Source organism: Hippoglossus stenolepis, chromosome 16 (assembly GCF_022539355.2).
Source record: "Hippoglossus stenolepis isolate QCI-W04-F060 chromosome 16, HSTE1.2, whole genome shotgun sequence".
Taxonomy (NCBI): Eukaryota; Metazoa; Chordata; class Actinopteri; order Pleuronectiformes; family Pleuronectidae; genus Hippoglossus; species Hippoglossus stenolepis.
Genome location: NC_061498.1, coordinates 3,512,638 through 3,530,029, shown reverse-complemented (window position 1 = coordinate 3,530,029; position 17,392 = coordinate 3,512,638). Strand labels below are relative to the sequence as shown.

At 42.7% G+C, this 17,392-nt stretch overlaps 3 protein-coding genes and 1 non-coding gene across 5 annotated transcripts; 1 reads left to right on the top strand and 3 right to left on the bottom strand.

Annotated features, from left to right (window-relative positions):
• Positions 1-35: 35 nt before the first annotated feature.
• On the bottom strand, positions 36-8,906 carry plbd1a (phospholipase B domain containing 1a). 2 transcript variants are annotated; one of them, XR_007034916.1, is made up of 12 exons: positions 8,757-8,906; positions 7,936-8,158; positions 7,771-7,854; positions 7,286-7,427; positions 6,830-6,964; positions 5,965-6,109; positions 5,277-5,477; positions 4,929-5,069; positions 4,660-4,845; positions 4,391-4,497; positions 4,051-4,292; positions 36-920 (listed from the first exon to the last, which is right to left on the bottom strand). XR_007034916.1 is itself a non-coding variant. In XM_035181511.2 (11 exons), exons 1-11 carry the CDS (start codon positions 8,818-8,820, stop codon positions 4,116-4,118), a joined length of 1,605 nt encoding a protein of 534 aa, XP_035037402.1. In that variant the 5' UTR covers positions 8,821-8,906; the 3' UTR covers positions 3,543-4,115. The 2 variants fall into 2 exon arrangements, 1 of the variants encoding a protein (XP_035037402.1); XM_035181511.2 differs by lacking the exon at positions 36-920 and having other exon boundaries at positions 3,543-4,292.
• On the bottom strand, positions 3,543-15,395 carry pick1 (protein interacting with prkca 1). The gene is made up of 14 exons (XM_035180631.2): positions 15,242-15,395; positions 14,695-14,759; positions 14,144-14,255; positions 13,920-14,048; positions 13,039-13,105; positions 12,830-12,919; positions 12,696-12,749; positions 12,481-12,543; positions 12,186-12,319; positions 11,924-12,016; positions 11,757-11,807; positions 11,484-11,628; positions 10,853-11,166; positions 3,543-4,114 (listed from the first exon to the last, which is right to left on the bottom strand). Exons 2-13 carry the CDS (start codon positions 14,733-14,735, stop codon positions 10,901-10,903), a joined length of 1,245 nt encoding a protein of 414 aa, XP_035036522.1. The 5' UTR covers positions 14,736-14,759; positions 15,242-15,395; the 3' UTR covers positions 3,543-4,114; positions 10,853-10,900.
• trnar-ccu lies at positions 9,133-9,205 on the bottom strand. The gene has a single exon. It is a non-coding gene; the product is annotated as a tRNA-Arg (tRNA).
• LOC118123299 (galectin-1-like) lies at positions 13,323-17,335 on the top strand. The gene is made up of 6 exons (XM_035180634.2): positions 13,323-13,607; positions 13,909-14,080; positions 16,324-16,397; positions 16,509-16,588; positions 16,752-16,923; positions 17,055-17,335. The coding sequence occupies exons 3-6, from the start codon at positions 16,389-16,391 to the stop codon at positions 17,202-17,204; spliced, it is 411 nt and encodes a 136-aa protein (XP_035036525.2). The 5' UTR covers positions 13,323-13,607; positions 13,909-14,080; positions 16,324-16,388; the 3' UTR covers positions 17,205-17,335.
• The last annotated feature ends 57 nt before the right edge of the window (positions 17,336-17,392 follow it).

Genomic DNA, 17,392 nt, shown 5'->3' with positions numbered 1-17,392 from the left:
TGACATTGTCTTGTTTTTCATTAAAAGCACAAATCCATGTTATAGACGAGCTTTATTCTTCTTTTATTCTGTGGCACTGACGCAGTTTCACACAGACCTGCTATTATAATAAGTAAGGAACAACCAAAGTGACATTAAGAGAAAAACACAGGCAATATATATATATATTTTTAACTATGTGGAGCAGGCCATCGTTTTGTAACGAGACTCGTCACTTTATTATTTACTGTCTGCCATAGAGTTATTTTCGATACTACAACTTTTTCTAATTCCCAAAAAAACTTAAATTTTGTATCAGGGTCGGCTGTGGGAGGATTTAACAAATCAGTTAAAGTCAGTTCTCTCAAAACCAGGAATCCAATATATCAAATGGACTCTTGCTGACTTTACTTTATAAAGTTCTCTGTTGTTGTTTCCATGTTTTCGGCTGGACGCTCGCTGATTGAGGAAGTTTGACTAAATTATTTACCGTGTAAATAGAATTTTCTGCTGCAGAGACAGTGGAGCTGGATCCACTCAGTTAGTGTCAAGAATATTTCTCCTCTTCGCCACAACAACGCTACCTTTGTTTCTCCAGAACACCAGGAATGTTTCTGTCATGATTTTTGTTCTGTATTTTATTAAATGATGTTTGACACGTGGCAACGGCTCCACAAGCAGTTTCTTTGTTTTCTTGTCTTTGCAGTAAAATACATTAAACTGTAATATAAAAAAAAACAAAATATAAAACATGTGAGGACAAGAGGAAAGAAAGAAGGATATTGGATCACATCTCAGTTCAATGTGCTTAGTGCATGCACTGAGGAAAACACACACACACACACACACACACACACACACACACACACACACACACACACACACACACACACACACACACACACACACACACACACACACACACACACACACACACACACTACACAGTTTTAGCTGTAACCAATACAGTTCCACCCAGCTCCGTGGCAGGAAGTGGGATCCTGTGCCCCCTCGTCATCAGCCCTCTGTCCTCCTCTTTCCCATCATGCTTTGCAGAGCCCCTACATGCAATGCAGCCCTCATCCCACATGGAGTGGGCTTGGGCCCCCAGGTGCAGATGAGCGCAGGGGGCCGAGGCCTCCGCGTCTCTATGAAACATCTCTGTCAGACCGGGTCCCTCTGACGGCAGCTGGGGACCTGTGGCTGGTGGATCGGTTTTCTGAGGAGGTTCCTGTCCCGGTTCAGCATCTGTCACACAAACCATAGAAACATGAGTGTCTCTGAATATCTATACTGAACATTGTGTGATAGGATCCGTGTACTGATCATAGACTGTATATAAAGACTATATCTTTATATACAGTCTATGATACAGATAAATATATATATTTATGTCCATTATATTATTAAAATGGGCCATTTTGACATTTAAATACAAATTAATTGAATAGTTTTAACATATACATGTTCCATGTTTGGTCATGTCAATGTATTACTACTGAAAACAGTCAAATACTTACAGACTATCAGAGGATTTCTTTGCGATACCATATTTGTATATCAAACCACAGTTTGTTAAATGATACAGAATATGAAAGCAATATAAGAAGCAATACAAGCATCAGGCTGCTTCATTACATCACGAGTAAAACTAATATGTTTCACAACAGCTGAGCAGACGAAGCTGAATTCCTTCACTCTGCGTCTATTGACAGACGGTTCCATCGACCCTGTGTGTGTGTCTTTTTGTCAGTTTATGTGTTTTCAGGGTTACGGGGGGACGTTGTTCCTCCTGCGTAACCAACGGATGTGTGTTCACACCAGAAGAGCCGGTGACAGCGGCGGGGCCGACCCCTGGGACGAGCGAGAAGACGAGAACAGAAACAGCGGAGTTTCTACAGCGATGAGCGTCACACTCCATCACCTGCCTGCCTGTGACCCCACTTCCTGCACAACACTCACCACTAGATGAACGAGGCTGTCAGCATATAAAACACTTCACTGAGGAAATGGAGAATTAATTGATCCCTTGGTTTAACTGTCACATAAGAATATCTGATAAACTGAGTTACAGCAGTTTAATTGTTTAAAGATCCATTATCACCTCCAACAAGGACACAAGGTTTTCATCTGTGTTTTTGTTTATTTAGCAGGATGACACAAAAGCTACTCAACCGATTTACATAAATGTTGTGGAGGGGTGGCGCGTCAGCTGAGGAAGACACTCTAATATTATATATATTGAGTTGTCATCAAGACAAGAAAACCGCAGTACTAATACTTACCAATACCATTTACTTTTGTAGGAGCAGAAAAGCTTAAAAGAATAATCGTATATGACTACTGAAGTCCAGTTGTGTTTACCTGGAGTTCTGCTGGATCTGGTTCGTCTGTATATGATGAACCACAGAGCCAGAACCAAGATGGATCCCACTGTGGCCAGCATCACAAAGACCCAGACCGCCGGACTCAGCGCCGGCCCTGAGTCGGCCTGAGGACCCGGGGCTGGGTCTCTCACCTGGTCCACAACAGCCAGCAGAGGCGGCTCTGAGGGGAAACACAAGAACGTCTCTCAGCTTCTGTGACGATATCGACACAAACATTCACAGCATCAGTTTGTTCCTCAAGGAGCAGAGGTGTAGAGAATCCAGGCAAATCAGAGACATGTGAAAACATGGGAACTCTTTGCCTCCTCAACTAAATGATAGAAAATAATCGAATCCCTTAAATTGTTTCATCAAACAGGAGAAGACAACAACACAGCTTTGACAGTTAGGAGGAACACAGGCCTCTCAAACGTGGACTGAAGGAGCTTCAAGTCAAACTATTTAGGTCTAAAACCAAGAAATACAAAGAGAAGTCCCGACTGAACCAGACTTTGGTTCAGCTGCTCTGTTCAGGGGAAAAGTAAAAACCTCTGAGAGGGATTGGTCTCACTTGTTGATGGTTGGAGGCAATCGCCGATGAGGTTGTCCCACTTAAGTCCACCTAAGCAGATCTTCTTGCCCATTGCTGGTCAGGATGAGCAGGATGAGGCTGCTGCAGCGTTACCTCCCTCTGAACTTCTGTTTGTGACTCAGACAAGAAAAAACACTGAGACTCAGAGGATTTAGAAACGAAGGCCTGACAGATGTTTCAGTTCCTCCATTTCAGAACAGGGGCTGAATCATTCTGTGTCTCTGGGGGCACAGAGAACTCACTGTGTCTGTTTTAAGAAAACCAGGGTCCTGACCCTCAAGCTCCTTAGTTTGGATTAAATATTGTATCACTTCTTATGTGTTACTGACAGTGGGATGTTAGAAAGTACATTTACTTCTTTACTATGATATTTTCATGTATCATGCATCAGAGGATTTATCTTCAGGTACTTTTTCACTTAAACTCTCCAACATATATCAGCAATTATCTGTACTTTCTACTCTTCACTACATTTTAACAAAACATGTTCACGTGGTTTTTTGTATTTTCATAAGTGATCAATAACGAGAGGGGGGGGGGTTGGTCCAGTGATCCAATCAGAGCAAGGATGTGATGGTAAACAGATTAAAGACAGGACGGTACAGTTGAAACAGTAAAACTTTATTAAACAGATTAACACATGAAAAAATGTGCATCATTTCACACAAGATTATACAAAAATACAAACCTGAAATATTGTCATTCTGCACAGAGTAGAAGATTAGATGCTCTTAAATCACATCAGCAGAAAAGATCAACTTCCCTGAGTTTGACTGATTGTCTTTATTTACTCGATAGTGTTTCACACGTGGACGCGACTAATATGCATTGATGCATTTCATAAAAAAATCACAAAGCGACTCTCAGTGGTCAAGGCACAAATGGCAGCAGCAACAAAAACAACACTGATTTCTACTGTTTTTCAAATCATTCATCATAACCTGAGAAATCTGATTTAAAATGGCAGTTTAACAGATCGAAAGCGGAGGGACGTTTTGTATGAATGGATTTATTACAATGAAAACATGCTGGTGGGACGTCGATCTGATGTTTAAGCAGCAGCAGATAAAGTGAATCACAAAAGAAAGAAGGGTGTACCTTTAGAAAGCGCGCACACACACACACACACACACACACACACACACACACACACACACACACACACACACACACACACCTCACGGTTGAAAGAGCAGAGGCTGCATCCTGACGAAGGTGAAGTTGTAGGACTGCGGCAGACCTTGGTGGCTGATGTTGCTGAACTTGTCCCAAATGAACGGCGGGAGTCCGTCCTGTGTGGTCGGCCCGTTCACCGCCTCCGCATGGAAATACTCAGCCATTTGGAAATCTGTCACCTGGACGGAGAACAACACGCACACATGAGGAAATCTGATCTGACACAACCGACGTGACCTCTGAAAGCAGGACGCTGACTGTGTTGACAGGATCGTACCTTGGTGTCGTAGCAACCTCCTGGTGAAGGCTTCTCGGAACTCAAGTCGTTACGGCAGCAGATGGACTTGCAGGGGTCGCCTTTGGAGTATGGATCCTTCTTGTAGTCTGAAATCAAGCAAACAGACGACAGTGACCATGTGACCACGAGAGATGTCCAGGCTAATAAGTAGATCTTTACTGAAATGTATTAAATCAATGCTTTTGTCTGTATTCCATGATTTTACCTTATTTTTAGTCTAAATTCACTAGATTTGGATATTTATTTACCGTTGGACCTCATGATGTGCTTCAAGGAGTCCAGGTCCTTGACGTCGGCCTGATCCCGGCGGAAGATCTTGGCCCTGGGACAGAGATCGTAGGAGAAGTCCTCTCCATACTCCTTCCACATTTCACCGTAGCCACTCAGCAGGTAGATCTTCTCGTGGAAAGGTACGTTGTAGGACGGCCAGTAACCTAAAGGTAAACAGGGAAAAGAGAAACTCAACACGATGAAACAAAAACTGGAGGAGACGGGGGAAAACAAGAGCCGTCGTTACCTCTGCGCAGAGCCTGTGTCTGGTCGGAGAACTCCACCAGGCCGGGGATCTGCTCCACCACCGTCAGAGCACCGTCATCGATGCTGTGGCCCAGCTTCACTTTGCTCCTGTCCAACACCATGTACTGGTTGTTGTAGGTACCTGGAAGAGTGGGGCTTCGTTACCAATCTCAAATCCGGACTTAGAAACTAGCTTGACCCTTGAGATTCAGGGGTCAGATCTATATATTCTCAAGCACTAATCTGCTTATGGTTTATTATATTACATTTTGCGTTTCACCGATATGTTCAGTGTCGACATTCATCTCTCTTGTTACTGTTTAAAACAGTTTGTATCAGATCCACTCACCTGAGTTGTGCTTGGAGAAGGTCTGGGCCCACTCCTCTCCGGTGTGAGCCAGACTGTGAGCCAGCCGGACCCTCTGCCATGCCAGCAGACTGTGGGGGGTCACCGACTCGAACAGGGAGGAGTTGAAGACATTGTTGGTGGTCTGGGTCATCATCAGACCACTGCCCAAGAGGTAGAAGTCATCGAGAGACACCAGGAAACCTGCGGGAGGAGGATAAGCTTCACAATCCAGTGTGTGTGTGTGTGTGTGTGTGTGCGTGCATGCGTGTGTGTGTGTGTGCGTGCCCACTGTTAAAAACAAAGAAAGACTGAATATAAAGATCCACTTCCTCCCACTATCCAGAAATGAAACCAACGCCACTATTTTGCATATTTGGAGTCTCAGCAGCTAATGAAAGACTAATGAAAACCAAACTTATAAGTACTATGACTTATTTGTTTGGTCCGTGTCCCATTCACTAACATGGAGGAGGTCGTATACTGCAGCCAGCCACAAGGGAGCCATTGAGATGTTTAGCCTCACAGTAAAGGAGCAGTCATGTCATCCATCTTTACCAGAGAAGATAATATTACATTTAGGATTTTAAATTACAAGCCATTAATATGAAATGAAATCCTGCTGTTGTTAAAAAAAACGAATGGCTGTGATTTCACTGTTGTCATGTGGATCTTTGAAGAACCTACACACCAGGGTAGCTGCTGAACGACAGTTTCCCAGTGGCCGTGTTGGGATCAGCGACGTGGAAGTCCCAGTGTTTGTAGATGCGCATGGTGGCAGCGTACGTGTACCAGCTGGAGTGGGCGAACAGGAGGTTCTCAAAGCCGGGGAGCATCTGAGGAGGACCAGGGAAGAGCGGGGGTGAGATTCTGGGTTGAACAGGGAGATTGTGCGTCTTGTGAAAGGATTGGAATTTGTGTCAGTGTGACTTCGATTAGAGGAAAGCGAAAATATCTGACACAGCACTTCAGCACAATACCCAGGGGTCGAGAGGGGAGGTATCCAGCCTCCTGTTGCACATCTGTAAACTGGATTTCCATGGAATTTAAAAAACACACAAAGTATTCGGCTCCATTACAGGGACGCGTGGATGAAATGATACAAAACCACCATGAATAAAAACCGTACTGGATTTCAGTGTCAAGTGTCGTGTTGTTTGGAAACAGACACAGACTGTAACTCAACAGGGAAGCAAACATGTGATGTGGTTTTCAAGCCACTTAGGAAATGAATGAGTTCATGTGTTGGTGCAGCTACATAATTACCTGTAATTCAAACAATGTGAATTTTGCAAATGTAGAACGAGGAATTGGAAAATTACATTACATCACATTTAGCTGACGCTTTTATCCAAAACAAGAAGTGCATCAACCATGAGGGAATCAAGTAAATTCAAAAAAGCCAAACTACAAGTTCGGGAACAACAAAGTAAATCCAGATTGAAATATAAATATAAAACCCTGTGCTTTGTGTTGCTGTTTGTATTTGTTATGCGAGTTGTGTCACAGGCCTTTCACAACACCATGTTTCACCACAACATGTTTTAACCTCCCACCTTGATGAGCGCGGAGCAGTGCCCCATCCCCGGCCGTCTGAAGTCTCTGTGTCGGGAGTCGGGGACCAGGGCTGGGATCAGATCCAGCAGGTCTCCCACCGCGCTCAGGAACTGGATGGAGAACAGGGACAGCGGCTGAGGGGGAAGAGACACCAGACAAACAGCTGTTAGTCTGAAAATGAGAAAACGAACAGTACTGACGCCTTCAGAGTGAGAGACGGCCGAGGACACGGAAATAAGACTTTTGCAAAACAACTGATAATTGTGGGAAAGAAAAAATATTCAAAATCACTGAAAACGTGCAGCTGTTTGTCGACTTTCACGCTTCTCTCTGTCTTATTAACCCTAAAGTGGTTCCTGGAGCCGAACTCCTGTACACCTTATATATTAGAGTCCACAAAAACAAGATTTAATATCTTCTCATGAAATAATGTGAATGTCTCAGGGCCTCCACACCTTTTTCCCTTGTTTCTTGGCCCAGTCTCTTGCTCCGGCTTGGAGTCCGTCCATCTGGGCCACGATGAAGCCTGCGTGTCTCCACAGAGGATCGGAGCTCTTGTTGGACTTCACTTGCGCCCTGACCCATGAATCCTGCTTCCTGCGAGCACAAGAACCACGTTTTCTCTTCTCATAATTCACTGAAAAGCCTTTAAAAAACACTGAGCTCCCAAAGTAAAAGATCTGTATGACATTTATAAATTGACTTGGATGAGAAGGAGAGAAACATTGATCCTATGAACCACTCAAAACCTATATGCTCTCTTCTTCTTGCTGAAGTCAAGAGGGAATCTAAACTCTGAGCTTGGACACAAACCGCAGCTCTCTGAGAAGAGGATATGAAATATGGTGACAGTTATGTAACAGTATGACTGTGTCTTCTAAAGAACTGCAGAGCTGCGGCTGCTTTTTCATTTTTAAAAGGAAAAGGGAAGAAGACTAACTCCATGAAACTCTGAACAGGGCCGAGGATCTTTGGGTCGTGAATCAGCTGCGGGTACATGTTGATGTAGTTGTCCATCATCTGCCTGTGGAGGGAGAGGATATGAATATGAATTAAATGATTATTGTACTATGTTGTTGTTGTGAAATGACAGCACAGGTCCTACTGGGCGGTGAGGAAGCCTTCGAGGTATCCGGCGAGGAAGAAGGTGACCTCGTCGGTCTCGGGGGTTTTTCCGTAGCCGGCCCGGATCTCGAGGATGCTCCAGCCTGTACTGGACAAGGTGTCGTTCAGGTACCCGTACGCGTCCCCCTCCACCTCCAGAACCCCTTCCTTCAGCAGGACGGTCTTTTGGAGGGGATCCCAGTACACGGTGGCTGCTGTCATCTCTGAGGGGGAATCACAAAGTCATTTCATTTGTACAGCACATCTCAGACAGAGGGAGACTCAATGTGCTTTACTGTACAACGTATAAAAAACAGGACATGTGATAGAAAGTACACACATCAATAAAATAACCAAACACTCATACAGCACATAAATGAAATACAATATTCTCACCAAAGTATTTTCTGTCTCTCTCACACACACACAAGACTAAAAACACACAAATCTAAAAACCAACTACTGCATTTGAGGTGGATACCGACACATATATTAATGTGATGATGCATTTCTTTCATTTTTAGTGTATTTCTAATAGTTTCAGCTGTAGAAAGAGCCGCGACCCACATATTAAAAGTCTCATTCCCACACCTGCACATCTGGATTTCCTCTTTCTAGTCTTTTATTGGTGTAAATGTAAATCCTACGTCGACACGGATCTACTTGTATAAACTTAAATAGAAAGTTGAAAGAGGTTAACAGCGGAGGACTCTTGAATCAACAGCACTTTGAGCTGTCACCTCCACACCTCTCTGAGTCCCAGCAGCTGTAAACAGTGAGTCCTTACACAACAGCAGCCTCACGGGGACTCGACCTACTTACTGTCTGCAGCGGAGAGGCTCGCCCCGATCAGGAGGAGGACACACACACTCCAGGCCCGGAGCATGGCTGACAGGGGGGAGGCGGCAGGAGGCTGAGGAGTGAATCTGGGAGCAGGAGACGAAGTGATTCAGGAGTGAAACCAGTCGTCTCGTCTTGAGGAGGAGGAGGAGGAGGAGGAGTTAAAGCCTGAGGCAGCAGCAGCAGGGGGGCGGGTCCTGATTGGCTGCAGGTCAGAGGAAACGGGAAGAAGACAAACCGCCTTGTGACACTGTGGTTATATGTGGTTATATATGGTTCTATGTGACAGGGACACTGTGGTTATATAAATCATTTACATAAAGATAATAGATTAAACACAGCGGTAAAAAAAACGCTTCACCCCAGATGGGACTCGAACCCACAATCCCTGGCTTAGGAGGCCAGTGCCTTATCCATTAGGCCACTGGGGCTCAGTAAGACTGCATATTGTATAGGTTATCTTTAAACCAACTACCAACCTAACTTTTCGAGCTATTCTTTCGCACGTGCCCGCGTACATGCGTGCAACACCACACACACACATGAGACTCGTCAATACAACTTTAAAGGGAAGGTTGTGACCTCGTTTCGGGTCGAATATGAATGTCGGGGCTTGCGGACACAGCAGCATGGAGGCACGTTATGGTTTTGCTGTTGTTTTATTACGTCTGAAGAATCGATCACCATTGACTTCAATTGTATTGGATTTGGCTGCAACACTGTTTACCCCTGAAACTCCAGAAGTGTCCCCCCCCCCTTCATCGGCATAGTGGTGAGTAGATGAGTGGATTTTCATTTTTCGGTGAACTATCCCTTTAAGGTTTTTATCCTTGTTTAGTTTGAGATTCTGTTGTTTTTATTTCATTGTATTTATTTGCTGCCTCTGCTCAGTTTCTAGACTCTTGAGTCTGTTTCACTGCTGCTCATCGTTCTTCTCTCATGTTCCCTCATGTTATGGAAACAGAATAAATCTTCTTGAATGACTCGTGTTGCTTATGGGAACAAAAACAAGTCCCTGTGATGTAAAATCAATGTTTTAATGTTTAGGTTAAGGTTTGAGTTAGTGTCCAGGAAATAAATATCAGTGTGTTGTTTTATAATACACACATTTTCCATGAACTCTGAATCCGCAATCAATCAGACCAAACATGGAAGTTACAGTTATTTATTTGTGGTACAAAAGCTGTTTATGAGCCAACCTGTGCAACAGAAGACATCAACACACAGCAGGTCCCTTTGATGCATTTCTTTTCCAGTTAAAAACAAAAACCATACATTAAACAATCCTTTTAAATCCTTCACGACTCGTGTGCAGATCAGGGTGATCTGATGTGAGGCTGCCCCCGGTGATCGCTGCAAATCATGAGAATGCAACAAAATCATCTTAATCCTCAGAAGACAAAATAAAAGACAGATTACACACGATTGAATAATTATATTCACTGTAATATAGAATCAATATTTCCCCTTTAGAACTTTCAAGTATATTTTGAAAAGTATAATAAATAAAGTTGGAATGACGAGAGAAAAAAAATACAACACCAGTGATTTTTAAAGCCGTTCTGCTTTCTTATTTACATGTAGTGTTTGTATCCTACGATCCACGACGCCGTCATGTCTGTGTCAGTCACTAACTTCAACAACTCAACCACCAGTTTCATTTCCCAGTTTCTGTTATGGTGGCACTGTTTACCTCAAAATAATATTTTACTTTGTAGCTAAATAAGTCCCTCTAACTTTGAAGCGGAAAAAATGTAAATGTTAAAGTATAACAGCCCAGATCCGTTACACTTCATCAAACTAAGAGCTACCAAGGCACAACTCATATGGTTCCTACTCCACAGCTTCAGATAGTTTCCTTCTGTTTTGACCTTATTTTGTGAAAGACAGTCATGTTACAAAGCAAAGGAGAAAAGTTGAGAATCAAAAATGTGTTCTGGTAAAACACCACCAGACAAGCCTACCACGTGATAACAGCTAGTTTCAGTAGTATTCACCTTTCCTAACCATTCCTGCTGCCGTATTGCACTGCAAAGACCACTGCTGGGTGAAATGTTGGACTTCATTTCCACAACAACACACACACACACACACACACACACACACACTCACAAAACCACACACTCTCATTCGTCATCGATCAGTTTCTCGGCGCCGTTCTCCGCTTGACCGCCTGCGCTGCCGCCGCCTCCTTCCTCTCTGCCTCTTCCGTCCTCGTCCTCCTCTTCATCCTCCGTGTAGGACAGCGACTGGCTGCAGTAGTTGATCATGGTGCGGGAGAGGTCCACTTCGATGGGGAACACGTCCGCCTCCTTCAGGACGGCGTAGCACTCGTCGTAGTAATGTGACATGCCGGAGACGAAGCGCTGCAGCTGGAACACAATGTCCTGGACTGTGGAGGAAGGAGGAGCGGATGAAAGATGGTGTTAAAAACTGACGTTTGTTGAGGAGAAGGAGCAAACGATTGTATCAGTGACATGGCGGCAATAACTTACTAACCATACATTTTAATGATGTATTTGTGCCTATATAACAATATTATACTATGATTATCCTGGCAAAAAATAGGTTAGTGTGATATTATGTCCCTAATGACAAATATAAAGTCAAAATCTAGATGATTCTCATGTGTTGCCGGTTTACTCAACAACCTCTTCATTTCACATATCCTGTTTTAGATCTGTAATACATCCTGACGTGATAACAGACCGTGTTTCTGATCCAGCAGCTCTATCTTCTCCAGGACGTCCTTCCTCATTTTGGCGAAGCGGGCCCGGGCCTCCTGCCGACACCGCAGCACCAGGCGGTACTCATAGTTACCGGTGCTCACGCGATACATGGGCTCTCCGATGGCCTGTAGAAACAAGCACATTATTCACACTACATTTGAGAACATTAAAAAAACTACATGACACAGATAATGTGCTCAGTCGGGGTTTTGTAGCTTTAACATTTGACTGAATATTTTGAATCATAACTCACAATACTGCTGTATTCTTCATCGTCCATTTCCTTCACCTTCAGACAGTACGACTGAAAGAGACGAGGGATTAGTTTAATTAATCTGTTGACTGACAGGGAACTTGTTCAGTGATTTAATGATCTTCTGTGTCGTACACTGAACCAGAAGAACAGAGCTGTGGCTTTACCAGATACTCAAACTTCACATCCAGGTACTTGCGGATGGTGAGCTTCGTGTCCGGTATGGCCTTGTGAAGGTACGTGTTCAGGTCATGGAGCATCTGTTCAACGAGACACGATGAAGTGTTGGATTAAGTCTTAGAGTAACACATGTAATATGTTTTGTGCTTGAATTCATAATGTTTGAATCTTTTTCTAGTTCTTCACAGTTCTAAAATCACTCTCCTCTTTGAGACACCGGATCAGAGCCAACCTCTAAACTGTACTCACGGGTTTGAGGGTCTTTAGCAGCTGAATTCCATATTTCTCGATGTTGCGGTGAGCATCAGCAAACTTGACAAACGCCTCGCTGGCCGCCGCCTGGGGCTCTCGAACGCCGATGACAGAGAAAACGTCACCAAACGCTGAAAAGACATGTAATCGAATACCAATCAGACATATTAGACACTAATACTGAGATAATATCTACAAGGAAGATCTGTCTTGGGTTTTTCTTTCTCTTAAGAGAAGATGCATCAAACAACACATTGTTTTTTAATTTCTGATTCTGATCAGTGTTACTCACCTCTGTGAGTCTGAGAAAGCTCAAAAAAAGCTCTGAGCAGCCTCTTTGTGTGCTCCATCAGCCCTGCAGGCCAACAAGGGAACAACATCACACCGATGTCCATAAAGAACAACAACTGAACTGATTCTGGAATAACTGATGTTAGAGTGTAAGTATTATCACACTTAACTACACTAGTAACTGAAGTCTAGTTTTCTTATTAGATCATTCTTTACCTTTGTAGAGCTCTGCCGTTTTCTCCAGCTCTTCCAGTCTTTTGACCAGTCCATCTGCAAAGCAACATTAATTTACATAAGCATTATTCTAATCTATATGAAAAAACTCATTAAGATCATGATAATAATCTCACCGTTGCAGAGAATAGCTCTGCTGAGTCCCAGAGCGTCTGCGGTGCCTGAGCTCATATTCTCTACCAGCCGATGTTTGACCTTTTTCAGCACTGAAACACACAATGTATGTGTTTATGTATGTTTATCCAAAGCACTGCATTACAATACATGAAATTACAAAACACAGAAAGTAATGTAATGATTAAAAGTGAGTATTTGGAGGAGATACCTATATCCAGAGACTTCCCCTGTTTTGGATCTGCCTGCAGTTTGTTGTAGTGGATCGTTGCTTCTCCCTGACACACACACACACACACACAGTTACATCAACAACAAATAAAACAGACACATTTAAAAGATCATATCTAGAAAATAAACATCTCCCACTGGTTTAATTGTATAATTATAATAAATGATTAAAATGTAATGAATTATCTATTACATAAAATGAATACTGTGCGTTTCCAGCATGGGTGAAATTCACATGTGGTATTTGCATTGACTGGGGAACAGCAGCACAATCTAATCCTTTAATTCCGACACTGAACCCTCTCTTTAATCCATCGTGCAGGAAGTCAGGGAATTTTTGAGGGTGTGAACAATGGCTGCTAAAACAACACAGGCGCTCTGTGCTGGTGACGTTATGCCGAATGCTGCCGGCTATTGTGATGAGCTCTTCGGCCTGGCTTGGCAGTTAAGTCCCTTTTCTCCACAGTCCAGTGGCGGGTGTGCACTCCTTCAGTAAAGTGTTGGACTATTCACTGATAAATCTACGACCAGAGTCCGATACAAAAAAATGTGAGTAATGTTTTATTGATTTGAATGTTTCTATTCATATGTGCTCAGTATATTTTTTCATTCATTAAGACACTCATCACCAGTGGACAGTTTAATTGGTGCTTCACTGGTTAAACTGACCCAAAGACATATTTTCTACAGTAGTTCCTATATTTATTTACACATTTTTCACATACTTTAATCAAGTAGTGAAAGGTATTTATACAGCCAACCAAGTTCTACACTGTGTATCCACAGAAACCATCTGACTGTATCCTAATGGTGCTCAGGACTATTAATAACTATGAACTGTGATCTCCAGAGCTTGAGTACCTGGACAACTTGAATCATCTTGGCCACCTCCACTTTAGTCTTCCCCTTCACTGGTTTCCCGTTCACACCTGTGATTTCATCGCCTGCTGCCAGCGTCCCCTCCAGAGCTGCTGGGGTGTTATCGAAGACCTGTGAGACGACACAAGCCACATTTACAAAAGGTACCAAAGACCAAGAGTATCTGACTCGATCAAATATTGTTTTTGTTCCTGTTCTGTACCGACCTGGACAATGTAGAGGCAAGGACAGTACTGGGCCCCCCCACCAATGCTGATGCCAATAAGGTTGTTCGGATCTTTCTTCAGACACACAGTACCAGGTACTGTTGGTATCCCTCTGTTCAGGAGAAAGATGACACACTGAGATTTGCAGGATATATGTGACACTGTTCTTGGACAATTCTAATAAGTACAAACAAGCAGCAATTAGGTCACTAAAGAGATTAATGGGTACAAAGTTCATATCAGGGTTTATATTGGCTCTATTAAGTGCTGTTAGGTTTACTGGTGTCTCAGCATGATGGATAAGTCACTGTATTAACAGATGTGCTGTGTCTATTTGTCCTCAGAAATATGTCAAATTCAAACTCTTAATTAATCTTAATACGAATAACTAACTAGCCAGATAACGAAAAGAATAAGAAGAATAAAAGAATAGGAAATAAATAACGAATTAAAGAAAGAAAGAAATAGCTCATGTATGAACAGATGATGTAAAGATGCACATAGATTTAAAAACACTGAATGGCAGAGATCATTAACAAGGACACACTCACAGCTTGTCCTCTTCCAGCTCATAGTCCATGTCTGTGAACATCGCAGGGCAGAGTCACTCCTGTCCCTGTGGGTGAACACAACACACAGACTATGTGTTGACAGATGTGATGAGCAACCACTGACACAGACAGATGTGATGAGCAACCACTGACACAGACAGTGTTTAAATGAGTCCGATCATCCTGTGGGAAAATGCAGCATCTATCAAATGCAGGAAAAGAAGCAGGTGATTGTTCTTCATCAGGACAGAGGAGGAGGAGGAGGAGGAGACGCCAGCTGCTGCAGCAGGTGAACTAACAGCTGGTAGCTAGCAGCCTAATGCTAACTACCTGTGGTTCGCCTGTAAAATGAGTCTGAGACAGTGTAAACTAAACTCACTGCGCTGACATCACTGATAAGAACTGAGATATTAACAGTTTATTAACACAAATCCACTCAACGGGAGCGAGCTGCAGGGAAATAGCCTGCTAACGCCGGCTAATTAGCTGCTAGCTGCTAGGCTAATAGCAGGCTCCACTTGGTTAGAAACGTCAACACACGATTTACCTTCGTCAGTGTTCGCACCAGTTTCTCATAAAAACGTCAGATATCGTGAGTAGAAAGTAAAAAATATCTTTCTGTCCCTTTAATCTGGAACTGTGTGAATTTCCGAGGCCATTGACAGCTGCTCTGTTTACTTTATTTTGTCACTTCCGGCAACGAAGCGGAAGTAGTTCTTAGTGATTGTGGTTCTTCTTCTGGTGTTTCATGGCAGTTGGCAAACAAATTGTTCGTGCCTTACCGCCGCCGCGTGGAGAGGAGTGGGAGTCATTATGGATATTTTGTAGTTTTTTTTACAAACCTGAATATTTCCTGTTTCCTGCATCAACTGACTCCCTCTGTAATATTCATCTTAGAGTTCATGTTAAACTGTTTCGTTGTGGTGAGTTTTTAAGTGTCTGTCTCTTTTATTGTGGACAGACTAAAAAGAAATGCTCCACTTTTTCCTGCTGTTTACATCTGTCACATCTGCATACTATATATTTACAACATTCTCTACTGAGGCCACCATGTTTTTTGTTGTTGTAAAGAACACATTGGGTTTTACAAAAGTGCTGTTGCAGCTTCCTCCTTTTTAAAAAAAAAACTGATTCCTCCTAAATTAATGCATGATGCCAAATACAAATATGAGGAGCTAGTTATCAAATTCTTTTAATCTAAATTTACTTCCGATCAGAACGAGGACACAGACGAGCAGAGTTACACTAACAGATGCTTTAAATTCTCATCCAGTGTAATAGTGGCAGAGGAAAATCTTCAAAATATCAATAATAATCATGTCAGCATGTTTGATTTTTAATGTTTAAGTAGATGAATGAATACAGTGAAGTCTGTTGGGTGTTTGTTTCCCTGTGATGTAATCAGCAGTGTCCGCCCCCGATCTAAACCTTTAGTTTGAAGATTGATCAAAGAGACAGTTGATCTTTTATTCGTAGGATGAGTTCAACAGCAGTGATTAATCAGAGCAGGACGTCTGCATTGAATCGGCTCTTTGATTGTGATGATGACGACTGAGCCACTTTGTTCCTTTACATTATAAAAGAAGAGAAACTAAAACACTTTACTTTTTTCTTCTTCTGGGCCTCAAGACTGAACCAAGCTGCTCCATCTTCCACTGTGACTCCCGGACTCTTCACACACACCAGGACCCAACATGAGCTTGGTAAGTTTTTATTTCACTGCCCTGAGGCCTGTAAGTTGTGATCTGTTGGCAGATGTCAATGTTTGATTTTTCATTTTCTAAAATAACTTGTTTTTAAACCCTGAACACCAGCAACTGGAACTGAAGAATGTGAATCTGCAAACTGGAGATCAGCTGCAAATAAAAGGAATAATTCAGCATGATGCTGAAAGGTAATCTAACCAAACACCTTTATTATAATCTTTCAAATAATATGTTAATATATATATATATATAGGCGGATACATTGTGGTTTATTGCTCTCGTTACATGTCTGTGTTGTGTTCCAATCTCTGCAAACATCTGGATTTACCATCATTTCTCGTCTGAACTCAGATTCCAGATCGACCTCGGCAGCGATGAAGAAAACCTGGCGCTGCACTTCAACCCCCGGTTCCACGACGACAGCGACGGAGCTGTGCTTGTGTGCAACTCCAAGTCTGAAGGTTGTTGGGGCGACGAGCAACGGAACATACACAACCCTCTGCAGAGGGGAGCAGAACTCAAGGTCAGGAGATCTGTGTGGAAAGTTCTGTAAAATGATTTCCTCTCTTACCTCAAGCTGTTTGAGTTTGAGTCTCACTTGGTTTTGAAACATCTGCCTCAGAGCTAAAATATAAAACATCTTTTCTCCCTCAGATCGTGTTGAAGTTGACCGGAGACATGTTCGAGGTGGAACTCCCTGATGGGAATGAAGTCCAGTTCCCTAACCGTGCTGCCATGGGCGTCTTCAACTACATCCGAATCAGCGGGGACATCAAACTGACGTCCTTAAAGATCAGCCAATAGAAACAGCTGCTGTAACACTTGGTTGAAAACAATAAATAAATGATTAAAGACTTGTAATAAACTACATAGAATGTTTTAATGGATGTTTGTTTTCTACTTATAGGAATTAAATGCAAAAGTGTACTTAAGTTTGAGTTCTTCCTTCATCACTGTTTATTTGAAATGGTGTTTACAGAGGATTACATACG

Coding starts and splice junctions, on each gene's coding strand:
- pick1 (XM_035180631.2), bottom strand. CDS start 14,735: ATGTTCACAGACATGGACTATGAGCTGGAAGAGGACAAGCT. Junction 13,106..13,919: donor AGATGATTCAAGTTGTCCAG/GTACTCAAGCTC, acceptor TGTGTGTGTCAG/GGAGAAGCAACGATCCACTA. Junction 12,920..13,038: donor GGGGAAGTCTCTGGATATAG/GTATCTCCTCCA, acceptor TGTGTGTTTCAG/TGCTGAAAAAGGTCAAACAT.
- plbd1a (XM_035181511.2), bottom strand. CDS start 8,820: ATGCTCCGGGCCTGGAGTGTGTGTGTCCTCCTCCTGATCGGGGCGAGC. Junction 7,855..7,935: donor GAAGGCTTCCTCACCGCCCA/GTAGGACCTGTG, acceptor CTCCCTCCACAG/GCAGATGATGGACAACTACA. Junction 4,846..4,928: donor GACACAGGCTCTGCGCAGAG/GTAACGACGGCT, acceptor GTTTACCTTTAG/GTTACTGGCCGTCCTACAAC.
- LOC118123299 (XM_035180634.2), top strand. Junction 16,589..16,751: donor ATTCAGCATGATGCTGAAAG/GTAATCTAACCA, acceptor GTCTGAACTCAG/ATTCCAGATCGACCTCGGCA. Junction 16,924..17,054: donor AGAGGGGAGCAGAACTCAAG/GTCAGGAGATCT, acceptor TTTCTCCCTCAG/ATCGTGTTGAAGTTGACCGG.